The sequence below is a fragment of the Bombus fervidus genome, chromosome 14 (genome assembly GCF_041682495.2).
Source record: "Bombus fervidus isolate BK054 chromosome 14, iyBomFerv1, whole genome shotgun sequence".
Lineage (NCBI taxonomy): Eukaryota > Metazoa > Arthropoda > Insecta > Hymenoptera > Apidae > Bombus > Bombus fervidus.
In genome coordinates, this window is record NC_091530.1 from 9,643,971 (window position 1) to 9,658,443 (window position 14,473).

The window sequence follows — 14,473 nt, forward strand, 5'->3', positions numbered from 1 at the left end:
TTATTTATTTCGGAGACTTTACTGCGACTCTCAGAACCTCTATTTTTATTTATAAACCGATTTTATTCGTTGTTTTAACTAAAATAATTTTTTAGCTTAGCCTGAAAATAATTGAATCTTATATTTTGTTATAAAGGAAAGACAAGTTGAAACAAACAATGGTATCTCCACTCGTCTTTAAAAGTTTATATTTTAAATAAATAAATCAATGAGAATATATTAGCGACAAAATTCAAAATGTTTCCCTTTATTGTTATCTTTATTTACAATATTCATAGGGCAATCTTTTTATGGCAAAGATCAATAAAAAGTTACAACCTACGAGAAATCATCGATAATCCAAATCGTCGGATTTTTTGTAAAATTTACATTTCACGTATTTGAACACAGATCTTTGAATATTCGTGTATAAAAGAACAAATCTTCATTTCGAGAACAAAAAAAATCGTACGCCAGTGGCAGTTCGCATATCCTCTATGTTCTACATCACAATCAACGTGTGTTATAACTTGAACAATACAAAATCCACGCGTGATAATTATCTCCTGTGACTGGTACATCGTTATTTGGAAAGGAGGGTGATAGAACAATACGATAAGCGTATTATATAGAATATATATTACGTTTACAAATACAGGATGTTTCACAAGATCTGAAATATTCAAAAAATGAGAACATTCGATGAAAAAGATTTTCTCTACGATGAGATTTTAATAGAAATAAATATTTAGATAATAAATAACATTTACAATGTCGTGGTTGCAATAAGAGTGATACAAAAAGATATTCATTTTCTGAGATTACAAATTTTGTTTGTAGAAAATTTTAGAAAAAATCAACATATCCATATTGTAGAAGATAATGATTTTTGTAGGTATATATACGAATGTATATAAATAAAGAAAATGTTTGTGAAAGTAATATGAAATGACAACAATGCTTGTCGTAAGTCAATTTTTATTTCAAATTGCTACAAATTGCTATGTCCTACGCGTTTATCTTCCGTTTCGATAGAGATCTTTACAGACAGAGAAAATTTCAGACTTGTTGAAAACCTTCGTTTTTAAATATATGATATATATCACTGTTAAAATCTCGAATTTGAAAAGTACTGAATCGTATAACTCTTATTACAAACGTGCGAATTAGATCACAAATCTCTCATTTTCTAAACATATCGTATCTTAATGAACACCCTACGTATACAGGGTGAGTCTTTTATCAGTTGTCACTCGGTTCTAAATTCTCCTACCATTTACGTAGGACCGCGCGCTTCAAAACGGAAGCTGCACGATAAACCTTCCCCTCTAAAACGTTCACGGGAAATAATGATTGATAGAAAATTCACCCTATACTTAAAATAGATAATTAACACAAAAACGAAAACAAATAAATACGCTAAAATTATATTAGAACATATTTGTCATTATAAATCGTAGTGTGCGGCATCCTAACTTGCTTTGGCATTCTACGCATTTTTCTTCTTTTTTCCTTTTTATCATCTTTTTTTCTCTTTGTATCGCGCGAGACAAAAATAAACGATTCGTCCTAAAAATTTTCGACGTCTCTGCGAAAACAACGACGTTACACACGTCCAGAGATTTTGTTCCCCTCTATTTTTTCCTTCTTTCTTTCCTTTCCGTTCTTTCTGCTCTCTTTTTTTTTTCTTTCAACAGGCTACATACCATTCGTCGAAGGGATTACAGAGAATGCTAATGAAATTTCCGCTATATTTACCACGAATATCCCTGTAGTCTTCAAGGAACTCGTATCGTGAACAATAAACGTTTTAATGCACATGTATATTCGTGAACATGCATCAACTTCAGCTATGTCTGTATACATATATTCCTGGTTGTACGTAAATGTAAATTCGTGCACACGCGCGAAGGGGAGAAAATAGGGTGAAACTGGATGAGAGAGAAAACATGTGGTAGCAAATAGCGAAGAAGAAAATTTGTTTCGTCGGTATTCACTTTTTTCAGTCTTATAAGTACCTATACTAATCACGAAGATTATAATAACCTTTCCATCAGGCTGGAATTCGCAACGTGACGCGTTCAACTTGCTAGTAACATAAATTATTACTGGTTTATCACTTTCATAACTCCTTTTGTAATATTTTTTTTCTCTATGATTAATACACGAGAGATAAAAGCACAAAACATGTACGCTATACCGGAACTTCACAATATTTTGACTATGATTTGTAATCAATCAGTTCAATTTAAATGTAGCCTGATCTTACACAGTTTAAATAACGTCTATAAAAGGAATATGCTGAAAACAAGAAATACGACGTAAAAATAATCTGCCTAAAAGGTGAATATCATCGACCGAGATTACTATCGTCAAGAGTTTCATTGATATTAAAATCAAAATGCATTTAAAACCATGAAGCGGGACAAGGGGGGAAAGTACCTTTCGACCGGCTGAACGATACTTTGGGGCGAAATGTAAATGCTTATGAAACTGCTCCATCGTGAAATATATTATTTCTAAGTATTACGTATGATTCATCACCGTCGCTACGTTTACTATGTCACCTTAAATTAAGCGAATCACCGTTAACGATTTACGTAATTTCTCTCGGTGTAAAAGAACACTCAAAATCATCGAATCGAGACACGTACACACGAAAATGTGATTATATAAAATATATAATATGTATATATATATATATATACTAGTCGAATTGCTTGCTGTGCATCCGGACAAATCGAATTTTCGTTCGCCTTACCATAGTTTCACTTTTCCATCGAAAAGCGAAACTGACTGGATATCTCGCGTTTTGTATCTTTATATCGTTTCCAGCAGGAAACGATCTTAAAGATACATTAAAAAAAAAAAAAAGAGAAGGAAAAGAAATATATTTTCATAAGGCACGCGCAGAAATGCGATACTCCTGGCGAAAGGGTAAAATTATAAAATACACGTTCAAAAAATAACGCGTTCACTTAAGGGTCACGCGATTGACTTTATCCAAAGGTTCCGTGTCCTTCGGAATTCTGAAAGTTATTCCGAACGTATACTCTTATTCCTAGTTGTACCGATCGTGTATTTCTTTTTCACGCAGTCTTTAACAAGGCACTTTTTCGCGTTTATTATACGAATATTATTATTCAACAAAAAGCCGCAATGTTCCTAGATGTAGTTGCGTACGAAACGAGAGGAAATCAATTCCGTTTTCATTACAGAAATTACTTTGGTAATGACTAGGTCATGCATTATCGCTATCGACGATATATCGTGATCCTTCGCTATGTCGTTGCGATCGGCTTCGCTTCTTCGTTATTAAATGGTAATAAAGGGAACTAACGCATCGTTCAATATTATGGCTGTGTAGACGTATCGCTCGCGCATACGTATATTAGGACTTCTAAATAGGATGTGAACTGCTGAAGGGCGAAATAGGGACGCTCTCGAAACCAGTCAACGCTTTTGATTTTTGCCTTCGTTCATTAATCCGCCTCCCATTTTATTCGTCGTTCACCGCTCTTTTCCATTCGATCATCTAACCATTTGACCCTGCTATGCTCCTCTCTGACATCTACTAGAAAGAAATTTTCCGTCGTTCGTTGAAAATGCAATAGAAAACTTAAGACAGTAGAATAAGCATCTGTATCAATGTTTGGTAAGGAAGATTCTCATAAATGGAAGATAAAGTATGGAAAATTATATCCCACGAGTTACTCTTTATACGCTACAAGGAGTTATACACTCCTTTGAAAGAACATCTCTTTGAAAGCCAATATTTGTAACAAGGAAGACTAACTCGATTCCAAACGTTATAAATTAAAACTGAATGCGGTAATTGCTCGGACGAGGTATGGATCTCGCTTTGGAAGGAGGCAACGATGACGTGGACGCCTCGCTGCTAGCAGTACCTCCGGAGTCGCGCCCGCCGCTCTTGCTGCTCACCGTGCTTCCGGTGCTTTGTCCTCGTGAACCAGTTTGCTTTCTCAAGGTGCCATCGCTGAGGCGACCGTACTCTCCGATACGACGAGACGGCGGAGGTATCAGCGAGCGACTCTGCATTTCCCTGTGCTTCGTTTCTGAACTGGAAGGCTGTTTCTTGCGAATATTTTCACCTTGAAGGCGCTCGTACTCGTGACTTGTCGTAGAGGATGGCTTTTTCAGCGAATTATTGACGACCAACTGTTCCGTTCCGGATGATTTCTTTCGACGCTGAGCCTTCGTGTCGAATCTGCCATACTCGATGGTGCAGTTGCTCGTATCGCGCACCTTCATGCTCACAGAGGTGTCCAAAGCTGGACCTGGATCTGATTTCTTGCGAGTCTCCGTGTCGCTTAGTCTGCAGTAACGCGAGTTCGTCGACTTCAGATTCTTCGGTGGCCGCGGTAACGAGCTAGGAGGAAGACTACCCGCGCGACGTGGTTCGCCCTCTTGCATCCTCTGCCTCTGAGAGCTTCTGCCCTGCTTCTCCAACAGCATCATATCTTCGGGCTTACCGTCTGACAATCTCGATACAGTGCCTTTCAGTCTCGAGGCTGCACTCGCAAATTCCATGATACCCGGCGAAACCTCGCCACCGGAGTCGTCTAATAGGCGACTCTTGCTCGAGGCGGTGCTCGAGGTACCTGTGCTATCTACACCCGCCAATAATGGCTTGGGTATTTTTCCTTTTCGCGACGCAGTGCCTGGATTAGAGAATCCTGGAAAACAGCAAAGTGCCCGCTGAAACAAGAGAAAAGCAGAGCCGCGTTGGAAAGGAGGCCTGGGACCTGGAAAATGGGGGTTAGTGCTCGCTACAACAGCGCATGCACACTCCAGGATCACGCGGGATGAGGATTGGGTTGGGTTAGTTTGAATTAAGAAGGATGGAGGAAATGTCTTTTCTTTTTTTCTTTTTTTATCGTCTAATCGAAAATATACGATTAATATATAGTTAATTGTAAAACGAAAAATCAATGGCACACAAAAATTTGTATTAGTGAAAATACAGTTTACTGAGTTTTTAGATAAAAAAATGAGCAGCAAATGCATTCTTTACATATCACCTATATATATATTGTCTTATGATTTATGCGGAGTTTGCTTTTTACTAAATAGTAAATTAGATTAAATTAAATTTTTCCTTCCAATTATCAATTTTTATTTTTATATCGCAAAAGTCTGATAACATACGAATCTTTTGAAGGCTTGTTGTAGGTAAAAAGCTTACTCTGTATAAATTTGGCTAACAAAGCGAAATAAAAAAATATAAGAAATTCGTAAAAAAAAAATGAATTAATACAACACATAGTTATGCAAATAACACAACTACAATGTACTGTGCAATACTAAACACAAGAGAATAGTTGACGCATTTAATATATCTATTTAATGTATCGAATACATCTGACAATTATTCATATATCAAGCAAAAGATATTATAGATTCTTTACGATACATCAACTATTCTTGTCCATACGACTAACCCAAATAGAACATTAAAATACCTTTGATTGTATAATCTGTAATATTTTCATAGTCTCCTGTAGCTATAAAGCTAAAGTAAACACTAAAGAGTTTAACATTACAAAATCAAAACATTATGTTGAACGCAAAGAGTACATAGAAAAAAATAAAAATAAAATTTCATAAAATGTAATTTTGAAATGATTAAAATTAAATGATAAAATCCTACTTTTATCCTGTCCTTTACATAGTTACAAAACTATGCTGCCTACAGAAAATTAATTTTACTATCACGAAATTATTTCTACGTCTAGTAACTATACGTTTACTGGGAGCTTGCATACCTTACTAAGTAGTTGGGAGTCTAGTTCTTTTAATTGATCATCGAGACTTTTATTCGTTTGTTCGAAGCTCCCCTGCTTCCTATACTTGTAACTGTCCGTAACACCGTACGAACCAGTACTTCCATAACCACTACCACCACCCAATACACTGCTTACTGTTAAACATAAAAATGAATAATTAAAAAGACATTATAATTACTAGTTTTCGAAAAAAGAACTGTATCAGAAATCTTACCGAGTTCTGGCGTGCTTGTTAGTGCAGTATGGTGATCCGCTGATGTGCTTGAATGAGACGAATGTGCAGCAGGGTAACTACCAACACCACTACTGCTACTACTATCCTTGTCATACGTATGTTTTTGAAGGACTCTAATCATTGCATCCCTTTCAGCTAATTTCGATTCTAGATCCTTCATTCTATGAAACGGATAAGGGTTTGTATTACTGTAATTCTACTTAAATGACAAAAGATATAAAAAGATTATATGAAATAAAAGTAATATTACCTAGATTCAAAATCAGCCAATTTTTTCTGTGCCGCGTGTACTTCATCCATGTGTCTCATTTTCTCAGAACGTGCCTCTGCAATTAATTTCTCAGCGTCTTGACTCGTCTTCTCTAACGCAGCTATCTTGGCGTCCCTGATTGGTCAGATAAATAAATTGTAATTAATGTGCATATGACAAAAAAATTTATTAAGCGAGCAAACTTACTTTGGTAGACTGGCTGCATCAATTGCCGCTTGCCTTAGTGCACTTTCTTCGAGATAACGTTGCTCCCATTTTGCAACGTCACCCTCAAGTGACATAATTTTTTCATCTCTTTCGCGTATTCTTCGTTTTAATTCTGCGATCGTTTCTCCATTGGAGGATTGTTCATTACCATTAGCACCACCGCCACCGCCGCCACCGCCTTCTCTTAATTCCCGTTCTAATTGACCTCTTAACTGTCTTTCTGTTTCTTCTCTTCTGTCACTGGACGCTTGAAGAGAAGACAAAGCTCGTTGAAGTTGGCCTACCCTTTCTACGTATACTTGTTTCTTCCGACACTGTAAGAAACAAATGTAACAAACAACTTACAAACAAACAATTTACTGGAACATAAAAAAAATATTACCTCTTCTTCAAGGCGTACAACATTGCCTTGTGCGTTAGTGAGAGCAGTATCTAAAATATCTATGTGTGTACGTTGTTCTTGTAACGTTGCTCGCTGTGCTGCTAATTCGATTTCCTGCCTTTCTTTCGCCGCGGCTAATTCTTTATCTAATATAAATATCAATAGGGTTAAAGTAATATTTTTATCAACAGAAACATTAACGAATAATAAAATTTACATACTTTGTGTAATCAATTGACCAATTAATAATTCTCGTTGCGTTAATTCCTTTCTCATAGATTCTACGATCGGAGGACTATCGGTACGTGCCGATAATAAATCTATTTGATCTCTCAATGCACGATTTAATTCGGTTAATCGTCTGCAGTCATTTTGTAACCTCAGTCTAGCAGCTCGTTCCAGTTTCTCTCTTCGTTCACTGGACGCAGCCAATTCCTCATGAGCCCTGTGTACCTTCGCGATCTCTTGTTCCAACTTTTGTGATTTAGCAACTTTGTTATAGCATCGTTCTAATTCTAATTTTAAGGCACTGTTCTCCTGGATTACAATTTGTATCATCTCTGATGGTGGCCAAATTTCACCCGTTGCAGATTCTGTCTCCTCTCTTCCTTTCGTTTGAGGTCTATGAAAAATAAAATATTATTTACAAATAGCGATCATTAGAAGTGAAATAACTTAAAGAAAATCGATTGAATTAAATCACCGTGGAGAAGTTGCCCGCAAATTGTAATTATCCATATCTGGTTTGCCTATTCTAGATAAATCAGGTTGTGATCTTGATAATGTCAATTTTTCCATTGGCCCAAGAAGTCGAGATTTATTTTTTAATGGTAGCAGAACAGACATATATGAAGGTGGTGGTCTATCTTCTGATTCACTATCATTCTGTTTTCCTCTATCACCATCTCTCATTCTCATATCAATATTTCCTCCATTATTAGTTAGCTTACTATAGGATGGTACTTTAACTTCTTTTGCAAGATGTTTTAATACCTGCTTAATTTAAACGAAATAAAATAACGAACATGAAGAATTAGTCTCATTTAATAAACTGTATCATAATAATATAAAAGTATTAACAATATTCATTTGTTAAACATATACTCCAATACTACTAAAATAATCACCTGTGACTGACTAAGATAATCATCTGGTATATCTGTAATTTCTTGACATCCTCCATTATTAGGTTGCTCATAAACATGGTCTTCATGAGATAAATTCGATAAAGACTGCATAGTAGGGCTATTCGAATGTCCTTTACCACCACCATCACAATATAAGTAACCCATATCTCCATGTTCTCTTACTACACCTGACAACCTAAGATTAAACATTGATATATAATTTATAAATATTTACCAAAGATTATAAAAATAAGAATTTTTCTTCAAAGAATATATTACCTTCCAGATGGTACCCATGAATTATCATCATTAGCATTGTGTATAATAAGTGTATTGTAAGAGCTTGTAGACACATCTAAGCTACTTCTATTTGACCCTACACTGGTACGATTACTTAAATTATCCTTCAAACTATTTCTATTAGAACCATTAATGCTGTCTTTAAGGCTATTTCGATTAGAACCATTCAAATTCTCTTTCAAACTGTTTCTGTTTGAACCATTTAAACTATCCTTCAAACTGTTTCTGTTGAGCAGGTTACCCTAGATTGCAATAAAGTAATTTACACTTATGTGACTTAATGGTAGTGATAGCAATTTAAGATATATAAGAATAATATAGTTAGATAACAGACATTAAAAAATGATCACATGTATCTCAAAGATAATGACAAAGAATGAAAGTATGTGATATATGAAAGTAACTAATATTTTTCAAAAACTAAAATATTATAATAAACAATATTGATGTATATTATTTTAATGTGAGTTATTGTTAGAAAAATTATTGTTAGTAAATTATTACTAATAAATGTTTTCATACTTACTTGTATATTTGGTATATTTTCTTTATGACTGGAAGACCTCGATGGACTTTGCTGCTGATTTTCTTGGCCTTGAGGTTCTTGACGAGCTGTATGTCTTATAACATATCGATCTTCATTAGTTAAGTTCTCATTTGATGTTGATACATCAGTTTCACTACCACTCAAACTTTGTGGAAGACCACCTATTAAATATATATCATGTATTTTGAAAAATACAACTTTTTATAGATTAAAATTTTGTTCACTTCAAAAATCTTAGAAACAATAAAAAATATCAAGCACAAATATTATGAAACTTGTCTTGTACCTTGCATTGATAGTTGCTTCCTTTGTATATTATTATTTGAAAAAGGTAAGAATCTGCTACCTTGCTGCAGAGAACTCATTTTTCTATTGTTTCATTTACACTTGTTCTATTTAATCTGCAAATATATAGAATTAATTTTTTACAATTATTCAGGAAATATCAAAGAACAGTTTGTTTATATGTAATCTCTACATGAATATGTTATTCTAATATGCATATCACATGGATTAATAATTCATTGCATGACTAAATAAATAGATTTTGCAAAGATTAATTTATTTTCCTTTCAACATGTTTTTTGCACACTCGTACATACAATGTTAAAAAAATTAACAATGAAAGATCTATATTCATAAGCTTTTAGGAAACATGGATTTATAACATGCCTTATTTATAACATTCTTTAATAAAACGTGTTTTTATAATGTGTTTTAACCAATATTTAGAAGCACATCACATCGAAACACGTCAAAAAGGCGAATGGAGATAGATACGAACAATGCCCACAGATTAATCACTCTCACATCTCTAAAAGTTAAAAACCAGTGGGAATGTAAACCTATTCATGCATTCTTCTATTTGACACTACGCGGCACTCGAAAACGAGGAACGAAGATAGAATTATCAGAAGTCAACGTATAAGAAAGAGACAACGATGTTATAGTAATGGTAAAACAGAACGCTCTGACAGAGGTGTCAACACTCTGGAATGTTGATAATCCGGAGATATTGAATTTTTCGTTGATGCGTAACATCGTAGTGGGACAGTATTCGAGGTCTCGCGAACGCGACTCATCGATATATGCGTGTTTGCAACACCGAAAACGATCCTGTTGCACACGGTTTTTAATATTTTTACAAGTTGCTGAACTTGAAGGGCTGTATAAATAAACAAAAGAATATACTCGAACTAGAATTCAGCGAGGATTTTTCACATGCCGCACTAAAGAAATGCAAGCAGATGGTCCTAACGAATGGACGTCCGATTACTCACATTATGCGAAAGTGCAAAAACAGGACGAGTGTCGTAATTATTTCAATAAATTAATACACTTTACTGCTCCACGCACGAGAAATAAAAATTGTTAGTTCCCGCATTCCTCATCAGGGTGCGACGTATACGAAAGCGGGATACGCTCTTCCTGACTCTTCTAAACTTTCCCAACTTTTTTCTTCATCTGTAGATGAATCACTGAAAAGCAATGTAAACAGAATATCATCTTGGTATCTGTTTTTTATATCAATGTGTAATAAATGTAATTTATTTTTCTTTTCTTACAGATCGAACAAAGTTTTATATTTTATTTTTAAGTAAGATATTTAAGTCAGGTTCATTGCGTTCTGACGATAGAAGCAATTTAAGTGCATACGACAGATTTTTGCGATAGGCTTTTATTTCATTTTCGAATAATTCTTATTTCAAATTAAACACGCTGTTGTGTATATGAAAATATATTTGATGTAAAATTCAATTAAATGAAAAGAATTTTCAACGTTTTAGTTATTTAATATATAATCTCTGATATAAGTACTTAATTAAGTCGCGTCCATTGGTATATGATAGTACGCAATAAAAATTTACATTAAGCGATACAGTTATCTTTAAGTCTTTTGAAAAATATGATTATATTATGGCGATGAATCATTTGGAAGATTTGATGAGAATATTGTGATATTTATACAAATAATAATCTTTTTTTAGAATACAATTTGACTTACAGTATCTTTAGATGTATGTACTGTTTGATACTATGTTGCAACATAAGTTGTATAAAATTCATACTGTGTGATTGTGAGTGGATCGGGAAGTAATTATGAATTTTAATAAATTACGACAATGTTATAAATTTCTTTCTTTCAAATCATTACATCAAAGTTCATATGTTATACCAAAACCATTTATTTATGATAAATTGTTGAAAATCGCTTCATATAGGATATTTTTTCATGGTAATCTACAAAAAATATTAAAAAAGGAGCCTGTAAACTTATTGACAATTCCGTAAAGAATATAATGCATGATTTAACTTTCTTGTTTCGTTTTTAAAGAACTTTGTAATTAAATATAAGATGTTTTACTGTAAATATACGATTTTATTTACGATATATCAAACATATTGTTTTTTAGTAAAACCAACTTTACAGTTTTCAACCTCAATACTTCATAATACAGATTTTAAAACCATGTCTGGAGGTGATAAAATTTGCCTTAACGTTGATTATAATGAGATTCTAAAAGCTCAAAATGATAGTAGTGTTTTAATCATCGATGTCAGGGAAAAGGAAGAAATTGATGAAACTGGGAAGCTACCTGGAAGTATTCATATACCAAGTATGTTCTAATATTGTCAAAAACATGCTTTAAAATATTAGGTAGTTATTGTTGAATTTTATTATTATAGTGGGAGATGTTGCAAATACATTGTTGAGCCTTTCTGAGAAAGATTTTAAAGAAAGATTTAATAAAGAAAAACCTTCCAAAAATACAAAGATCATATTAAGTTGTAGATCTGGGAAGAGAAGTGGCATGGTTCAAGAAGAAATTCGAAAGCTTGGATATGAAAAGTATATTATATTATAAAAGTATATACATGTTTTACAAATGTATTAATTAAATCTATTTATTTACATTTTAGCGCATACAATTATGTTGGAGGATGGCTAGATTGGGAAAGCAATCATAAAGTATAAGCTATTATTCTAATTATTTTTACACGAGTAGATATATTCATTTATAAATATTAGTAAACACTTATATTTAATTTCCTAATTTACATTAATAAACTGTTACTAATTGTTTAAAATGAAAATTTCCCAAGCTAAACCTCATTGATAAATGTATCATATGATATATAATCAATTAAGATAATAATATTTACATCTATTTCCATATATGTGTACATCTACATACATATAAATAATATTTTACAATGTATTCGATTCTTATATACACTTCTTTCATACATAACTTCTTGTTCTGTCAAATAAGATGAAAATTATATATCAAATAATTACATTACTTTTTCTTTTGTTCCTGAGCTAATTTCTGATTAACCATCTCTCTGAATTGCCCCAAAATAAGATTTTCTCTCTTCTGCCGTTCTTCTTTACTAAACATAGCCAATGCTCGTTTCTCATCAGCAGAATAAATTTGGTTCTCCTTACGGATACGAACAGCTTCCATCCGCCGATGTCTGTAAAAAAATAACATGAATGTTAGAATAAATTAATTTTCCTATACTTTAGTAAATTTCAAACTATGAAAATAAATTTTCAAAGGATATCTTACCTACTACCACTCATAACGTAACCAACAGATTCATATGCTGCTATCTCTTCTGAAGTTAGGCCAATTTCACCTCTTCTAGGTATACGTTTTCCTTCTGCAACGTATGCAGCCATAGCAGCACCTTCACCAGGTAAAAGAGCCTTGCCAAAATCTTTAGCAGATAATGTGACATGTGGCTTTTGAACTGGTCCTACTACTTCATCACCACTCTCATCTGAACTTGATCCCTTTTTAACCTTTGCTTTATCATTAATTCCATTCTTTTCCACCCATTCGTATTCCTCAGGTTCGCTGTCAGAGCTACTATCTGACCTTTTCCTTTTCCGTTTCTTTTTTTTGTCTTTCTTAGCTTTCTTTTCTTTCTTTGATTTTTTACTTTTCTGAAACAATGATAAAAAACATTTATTATAACTCACAAGAAAAGACTGTAAGAAATAACGTTATAAAGAAATTGATTTTTACATATACAAAATATAATAAGAAAGATATATGGAACTATGAAAATAAATTTACTTACTAAATTAATGGAAAATTAAATGAAAAGTTTCATACCTTCTTTTTCATCTCACGTTTCCTTTTTCTGTCTTTTGGTATAATACTGTCTTTGTACTTGTTAATCTCCTCATCTTCATCAGAACTGTAATAAACACAAAACATTAACAATTTATTAAAATAAACATAAACATAGATTGCTGATTATAATATGATTGATGTATAATATGATTACAAAATAAAATATTATAATTACTTACTCTTCAATTCGAGTTGGTGATTTTCCCCAAATTCTATCAACACCACATAACCCAATTTGCTCTCTATCCCGTCTCCGTGCGTCCATTTTGTGCGTCTGCTTTTATTTCTTGTTTACAAGCTATGACAGAGAGGGAATGAGAGTGCCAACAGTTATGATTCTGGTTGTTTCAGGATTAATGCTGCACCATACGGCCAAGTGCTGAACCATGAAACACTTTAACCTACACAAGAATGTATAAAATTAGGGATTTGCTTTGTTTGATTGCACGCTAGCATAGACAAGAACCTATTTAATTGCACGGTTCTACGAATAACAAAATCGCGCAATAATTTATCTCGAAAAACTATTCGTATCGGATAAGCAATTTTTGGAAAATATAAATTGAAAAATATAAATTTTTATGTAACTATATTGAAAATCTACTATCGAGTACACAGATAGTGGCAAGCAATATTACTCGATCCGATGAAATAATAATGCAACAATAAAACTTTTATATTCGGTTAATATCATGTACCTTGAATGATTTAACACTCAACGTGGAGGAGATTTAGATCGAGCGTTAGTATAATTTGGCACTTTATTTGCACTTGTTATATACAAACAAAGCTCGATGTTCTGAACACGACGGTTCTAAGATTTCGTTAAAACTGAAATAACACACCCCAACAGTACGACGGTCAGCGGGTGACTGCCTTAGTATGTCGTTGATGCCCTCCACCAACCGTTGGGACTCGTCCGTCCATCATCCCCACCAATCGTTCGGTTTCGTTCGGTTTCGTTCGTCTATCATCGGCACCAATCGTTCGGTTTTGTCCATCCATCGTCCCTACCTGACCGGAGATTTTCCTCGATCTTTGAACCCTCAGATTTACAGCTCGGGGAGGATAGGTATGATTCGCAATTTCAAATTTCAAAGAAAGGATAATTACTGTTTTAGTCATAAACGGACGGTCACTCAAAATCCCGAACAGGTGGATCTATTTACAATGGATTAAACCAGAAATGATGGTTCTCTAACGTGAACTAAATCTATATTTAGTTTTAATTAATTACTATTAATGTGTTATAACTAAAACAACTAAATAGTTAATTCACAACTCACAACTAATAGTTTACAACTCCTCACAACTTGACTCTCCACTCACGACTATCTCAACTCGACTTTTCACCACTCGATTCTCAACTCACAACTCTTCCACTCGACTCTTCAGGTAAAGACCACCCAGTAACGACTTCGAGGCAACGATCCGGTAAAAACTCCCGGACCCTTTTGGCTTAACAGCAAT

At 33.7% G+C, this 14,473-nt stretch overlaps 3 protein-coding genes across 13 annotated transcripts; 1 reads left to right on the forward strand and 2 right to left on the reverse strand.

The window, feature by feature from the left end:
* Positions 1–219: 219 nt before the first annotated feature.
* LOC139994304 (uncharacterized) lies at positions 220–10,276 on the reverse strand. Of its 5 annotated transcripts, XM_072016821.1 has the most exons (14): positions 10,136–10,276; positions 9,142–9,256; positions 8,835–9,016; positions 8,288–8,550; positions 8,009–8,204; positions 7,585–7,874; positions 7,103–7,503; positions 6,882–7,027; positions 6,479–6,813; positions 6,272–6,406; positions 6,001–6,182; positions 5,766–5,920; positions 3,922–4,698; positions 220–3,553 (listed from the first exon to the last, which is right to left on the reverse strand). In XM_072016821.1, the coding sequence occupies exons 2-14, from the start codon at positions 9,218–9,220 to the stop codon at positions 3,551–3,553; spliced, it is 3,144 nt and encodes a 1,047-aa protein (XP_071872922.1). In that variant the 5' UTR covers positions 9,221–9,256; positions 10,136–10,276; the 3' UTR covers positions 220–3,550. The 5 variants fall into 5 exon arrangements, with proteins under 5 accessions (XP_071872922.1, XP_071872917.1, XP_071872919.1 ...); XM_072016816.1 differs by having other exon boundaries at positions 220–4,698; XM_072016818.1 differs by having other exon boundaries at positions 220–4,698; positions 10,047–10,248.
* LOC139994310 (thiosulfate sulfurtransferase/rhodanese-like domain-containing protein 3) lies at positions 10,262–12,973 on the forward strand. Of its 7 annotated transcripts, none has more exons than XM_072016832.1 (4): positions 10,262–10,397; positions 11,287–11,473; positions 11,544–11,706; positions 11,778–12,973. In XM_072016832.1, exons 2-4 carry the CDS (start codon positions 11,326–11,328, stop codon positions 11,830–11,832), a joined length of 366 nt encoding a protein of 121 aa, XP_071872933.1. In that variant the 5' UTR covers positions 10,262–10,397; positions 11,287–11,325; the 3' UTR covers positions 11,833–12,973. The 7 variants fall into 7 exon arrangements, with proteins under 7 accessions (XP_071872933.1, XP_071872930.1, XP_071872931.1 ...); XM_072016829.1 differs by lacking the exon at positions 10,262–10,397 and adding an exon at positions 10,703–10,933 and having other exon boundaries at positions 11,270–11,473; XM_072016830.1 differs by lacking the exon at positions 10,262–10,397 and adding an exon at positions 10,718–10,873.
* Positions 12,124–13,840, reverse strand: LOC139994308 (NF-kappa-B-activating protein). Its single transcript, XM_072016825.1, has 4 exons — positions 13,183–13,840; positions 12,983–13,067; positions 12,431–12,810; positions 12,124–12,335 (listed from the first exon to the last, which is right to left on the reverse strand). The coding sequence occupies exons 1-4, from the start codon at positions 13,266–13,268 to the stop codon at positions 12,158–12,160; spliced, it is 729 nt and encodes a 242-aa protein (XP_071872926.1). The 5' UTR covers positions 13,269–13,840; the 3' UTR covers positions 12,124–12,157.
* Between the last annotated feature and the right edge of the window lie 633 nt (positions 13,841–14,473).